General features: G+C 29.7%; 1 protein-coding gene across 1 annotated transcript; it reads right to left on the bottom strand.

Moving 5' to 3' along the window:
- Window positions 1-1,174: 1,174 nt before the first annotated feature.
- Window positions 1,175-3,747, bottom strand: LOC135951180 (uncharacterized). The gene is made up of 4 exons (XM_065500778.1): window positions 3,136-3,747; window positions 2,637-2,783; window positions 2,278-2,557; window positions 1,175-2,202 (listed from the first exon to the last, which is right to left on the bottom strand). The coding sequence occupies exons 1-4, from the start codon at window positions 3,610-3,612 to the stop codon at window positions 2,045-2,047; spliced, it is 1,062 nt and encodes a 353-aa protein (XP_065356850.1). The 5' UTR covers window positions 3,613-3,747; the 3' UTR covers window positions 1,175-2,044.
- Between the last annotated feature and the right edge of the window lie 1,838 nt (window positions 3,748-5,585).

The following is a 5,585-nucleotide window of genomic DNA, read 5'->3' as shown; positions in this document are numbered from 1 at the left end:
GATGCAATTATTTAGTGAAAATAATTTAAATAACAAATACTCAAGAAATATTGAATATGTATTTATGTTTAAAAAAAAATAGTGAATTTGTGTCTTTAATTTAGTACGAAAAATATTTAAATAATCTCCTCTTATTTTTTCGCCATGCTGAGCAAATAATTTTCTGTTTTTTTCTATTTGATCAAACAATTATTTTATGAAAGTGTTTGATATAGTGTGACCACACGGCAAATATATTTACTGATTCTTTTTCGCAGCAGTTTGGTCAAACAAAAAGTGAAAAATTAAATTCAATATATGATAACAAAATTCAATAAATCTCTAATAAAATGATTACTTTACAATTCGAAATAAGTGTTTTAACCTTAAAAATATTTGCAAGATCCAATTATATATTTTTTAGGTATTTATGTAGCTAGTGGTCACACTTCATTCACATTAAGAAAATATTTTGTTTGCCGACAAATAATTTTGTTTGACTAAAATCATCTGTTTTGTTGTTTGCTCTAAATTTTATTTGTGGTCAGATTCAGGCAATGAAATATTTGACGATAAACGTCAAATATTAGCTGTGTGTGACCGTACCTTAACACTTGTAGTAGAACACCAGCTGAGAACTGTTACAATCGAATTAAGATTTTAAAAATTATAGTCATAAAAAATAGGTATACCACATTACCCGAACTTACTCTACATAACCTTTAATCAGTTTATGTGGCTTTGCGATAATGATATAAACCTGAACAATTTTTCGATTTTTCATGAGTTTTTTGAAACACACAAATTTGCTATATTCACGTAAAAAATATATATTTTATTCCATTTGTTAAAAAAAAACTACTAAGCCGATTAAAACAGATTAAAGGTTAAGTAAATTTGAACTTTTCTAAGTTTACATCAATAATATCGGACTAACCCTTTTGGAGTTATCATAAAACACCTCAAAAAATCCACAATTTTTGAAGAAAAAAAATTTAAAAAAATCATTCCATAGAATTCAAAAATTTTACCATTTTTGTACTTAGGTAATAGGGTATTCATTCGACTAATGATCGTTCGATTAATCGAATAATTTCTTACGAATAATTATGCGAACAATTTAAAAATGGCCATTTTCGAATAACGAATAATTCGAAAAATTTTATGTAGAATAATCGAATAAAACGAATAAATGTTCATATATGTATATTTAAATTTATTAAATTGCTTAAAATTTTTCATAATTTCAAATTTAAATAAGTAATAATGACTACAAAAATTGTATTGTTTCTGAAATTCGACAAAAAACTAAAGACAAAGGTACTTTGGATCACTGTAGATGAGTGTTTCGTTAGCTCCATCTATAAATATATAAATATTACTGCAAGAAGTTACAATTCTAAAAAGAAATCTTTCAAAATTTTTATTTTAGGACTTGAACCAATCAAAATAAAAGGTACGGAATAAAATATTTTTTATTTAGCTGGCGAAATATTAGAAGAATTGACACTTTATCGCTCTGTACTCTACATAGGAAAACATATTCTCGACATTATGCTAGGTATACACGTTACGATAAGTCGTACGATAAATCGTATAAGTATGAAATTAGTAACGTGTATCATGTTGTCGTACTAACGAAGTATGAAAATCAAAAATTTTTGATTTTTGTGATATTTTTATTACTTGTAATTTTTTTAAAAGGAAATAGTACGATTTGTAGTAACGTCTATCACAAAATCGTACTTCACCTCATATAAAAAGTGATACATTTTGGAGACAACTTCGAATACTGGGATATATGTATCTTGCGAACCCAAATCTTGGATCAATATATTTGCAAATGTATGATAAATGAAAAGATTTGCAACACTCCAAAAATGTACTATTTTAAATAAATAATTGTAAAATATTATATTTAAATACTTAAATTAAGAGTTAATATTACAGCCTTCTTGATTTGCTTTCATATGCCAATATAACATTTAATTTTTGTCCATAATACTATAATAATTTACTATTATAAATAATTACAGTATTACAATAAAGATAACGGTGACTACAGTCAGCAGTTCAATGCTTGTACTATAAAATAAGTTCCAAAAATCATGGAGAATAATTTGAAATTATCTTTGACATTTGCTGCTGCACTGTACTGAGCTGATACTTCCGTTGAAGCAGTTATACTAAACGGCTCAGTGTACGCTAAAGTAGTTGCAGGTTCTGTCAACAAAATGGAAATTATTTTTTGTATTAGTTTGAATTTCTTTAGTAGAAGATTTTCAAATTGGTTATTACCTGTCACTTGTGGTTCAACAAATGCATTTGTCTCTCCGGCATAAGGTGATGATGAGATGTACTCGCCCTCGTTTAACATATTTAAATCTTCTTCGGTAATCACATCAAAAATCCAAGCCAAATGTGGAACCAGTGCAGTATAATACGCCTTAATGGGTTCCTCCATGCAATCGGTCTTATTTTGCAATGGCAAAATAGTCGATAACAGCCCCATCAATTTATTGCCACAAACTAAACCCGTGCCTCGGTCGCCATTGTAATTTTGAAGTGTTTCAACTGCCTGTCAATAAAAAAAGAATAACAATTCAATATTAACAGATTATATTGCAGAGAATTTTGTTTGGATAATATTTACTTACATTGCAATTGAAACCCGCCGGCAGATAATAAAATGAACACACATCATTTTCGCGTTGATTGGGGAATTCGAATTTGGATCCACATGAATACGAATCTAACAAAGGCAATTGTTCGCTTTGTATGTAGTTTGGTGCACCATCGAGGGACTGAAAAGCAAGAGAAACATTAATATATCTGCAATTCATAGATGTTGTTACAATGTTATTGATAAAGATATATTTGAAACCCAGTAAATTAAGTTTTGTAATATCCTGTCATAAATCCATCACAAAGCTTTTTATTTAAACTATCGGTCATTGAACTTAGTTTTGCAAAAAGTTTCTAATGCTTGACTCATTTAACCTTTAAAATTTGTTGACTTAAAAAACTTGGCGTGTTTATTGTTCTAGTTTTATTATTCGTTTTGTAATATTCTGTTTACCAAAGTCGTAAATGTACATCAAATCATTTTATTTATATTTCGAGTAATAAAGATATAAATTTTTTCATTCAACTTACATTCCGCACATAGAAATTCGCCATACAAGAGCCATCGTAATCCTCATCATCGGCCAAAGTAATCCAACTCATGTCGTTGCGGGTGTCCAGTGGCAATATACCATTTAAACGTAGTACAGCTAAATCATTTTCACCCGTAGTATAATTGAAATCATCGACTACAAATATGTTGGAAACCTGTAGCGTTAATTCTTCATTAAACACCGTAGAACTGCCACTGATAACACTGATCATGCTGGGAGCAATAGGGATGACAGGACTATTGCTGGATGAAAACTTGTAATGAACACATGAAGCTGTGGTCAGTATTAAACGACTCTGAACAATAATGCCATTGCAAAGATGTACTGGTGGTCCCCGAGGATGTAAATGCACATAAAGAGACACTTGATAAGAGGGTTGATTGGCGCTGCATACTGTGCCGGAAAAGACAATTACAGCTGCCAAAACTTTCAGTATACTTAAAATTCTATTCATTTTAGCGAGTAAATTTTGTAGCACTTTATTTTTAATTTTATTTCCTTTAATATTTTTTAGTAGTTATGAACCGTTTGGTTTGAGTGAAGCAGAGCGTTTGAATAAAATGTTGCCATAAACTTCATTATTATAGAAATAATATATGACCAAAACATCTCGCCGCTGTTTGTTACTTGCTTAATCTTAACTGACATTCAGTAGAATTTAAGTCTATTCTCTGAAGTACAAGTCTACGAGTATTTACATTTTGCTGTGTTTTTCAAGTTCTGTGTTATCGCAGTTCAAGCTGATAATCTTACAATTGTGTATCTGATAAATACTACAGACTGCCATCATTAACATACGCGCTTTTTATTTGGAACTTTTCATTTTGGCAAGGTGGTATACAATGCTCGTCGATATCTTTGTAACATTTGTAACCCTCCGGCGGGTTAGAAGGTCACAGGGGACCTTTTTCATTTACAAACTGAAATTAATCCTTGATGGTCCATGGGAAGTATACCCGCCTAGAATCGTTTAAAAAAAATCAAAGCGATCCGACCAATAGTTTAGTTTCTATTGAGATTTAAATGTGTTCAGTATGGGTACGTGTGAAAAGGTACCTTGTACTAAAATTTCAACAATAGTTTTTTAGGCTTTTTTCATATAAAACTCATAAAAAATTAATAATGTTATATATAAAAGAACATTTTTTCTAATATTCATTATACATGTATAATTAGTAAATAATAATAAATCAAAAAAAAAATTAAAAAATGCGTTTTCATATAAAATTCCCTAAAGGTCCATGTGGACCTTGTACTTCGTATAAGGGCATTTGGTACTCAACCGTCGGAGGGTTAAAATTTTTATGAAAATGAAAAAACTAACAATGCAGTTTGAAAGATCAATTAAAAGCAAACGAAAGTTTTTATATACACAAAATGATTTTTATACCCTACACCACCATAGTGTAATCAAACTACAAGTCGCAATTTTTAAAGATAAAATTTAGTACAAGCTTTTTTATTGCCACATGGAAGAAGCATATTGAATTTGGTTGGAATCGGTCCATTATTTCTACTAGCCCCCATATCTAAAAATAGATAAGCTCTCATAAATATCTTAGTTAGTTTTATATAAGCTCAACTCGTGCCTACCAAAATTTGTGACGATCGGTCCATAATTAATCATAGCAAATATGTTATATATGTATGTATATACAAAAGTCATGTCACAAAATTGTATAACGATCGGTCCATAATTAGTCATAGCTCCCATACAAAGCCCACTTCCGAAAATCATTTTAACGAGCACAAATCTCTTAAAAATGTTGGTACATTTTAATAGAAAACTGTTAAAAGAAAATTGTTGTCACTAAATTATTAAGAATTAATTGATCTTTCAAACTGCAATGTTAGTTTTTTTTCATTTTTATAAAAATTTTAAAAGTTTTAAAAAGCCTTATTTACAAAATTTCTGGGAAAATTTCGAAAAATTGTAATGTAGGGCACCTTAATGAGCCAATTCATTGCAAAAATTAAAAATGTTTGCATACAGAAATAAAGCATGGACATTTTTCTTTTAAACTGTGTCCTCAAAAGTTGTGAAAATCGTGGGTCTTGACAAAGTTATGAAGAAAACTCAAAAAAAGGCCGACAAACCAGATTTTTGGCAAAAACTCGACTTGAGCGACCTCTAAACCTATTCCGAAAAATCTTTCAAATTATGCTTGAGCCCCAACAAAATTTTTTTTGGGACACCCTAATGTACATATCTCGATTGGACGAAGATTTGGGCAATTTGTTTAATTGATGTGTTTTGGTATAACATCAATATTATTCTCATTCATAGTTGTATTTGAATAATGAAAACTTGTCATTGAGTAATGACAACTTGGCTAAAACTTTGTATCAGATGTGTGATATCTTATAAATGACAGCAATCGCTCTTCCAAACTCTCTATTTATATATAATTCTGAAAATTCTCTAAC

The sequence above is a fragment of the Calliphora vicina genome, chromosome 2 (assembly GCF_958450345.1).
Source record: "Calliphora vicina chromosome 2, idCalVici1.1, whole genome shotgun sequence".
Lineage (NCBI taxonomy): Eukaryota > Metazoa > Arthropoda > Insecta > Diptera > Calliphoridae > Calliphora > Calliphora vicina.
The sequence above is the reverse complement of the archived record's forward strand: the minus strand, read 5'-3'. Positions and strand labels throughout refer to the sequence as shown.

What these genes read in the sequence shown, in the direction of transcription:
- LOC135951180 (XM_065500778.1), bottom strand. Translation starts at nt 3,612, where the DNA reads ATGAATAGAATTTTAAGTATACTGAAAGTTTTGGCAGCTGTAATTGTC. An exon ending in CGGCGGGTTTCAATTGCAAT is followed by an intron (nt 2,558 to 2,636) that starts GTAAGTAAATAT and finishes TTTTATTGACAG; the next exon opens with GCAGTTGAAACACTTCAAAA. An exon ending in TGTTGAACCACAAGTGACAG is followed by an intron (nt 2,203 to 2,277) that starts GTAATAACCAAT and finishes TTTTGTTGACAG; the next exon opens with AACCTGCAACTACTTTAGCG.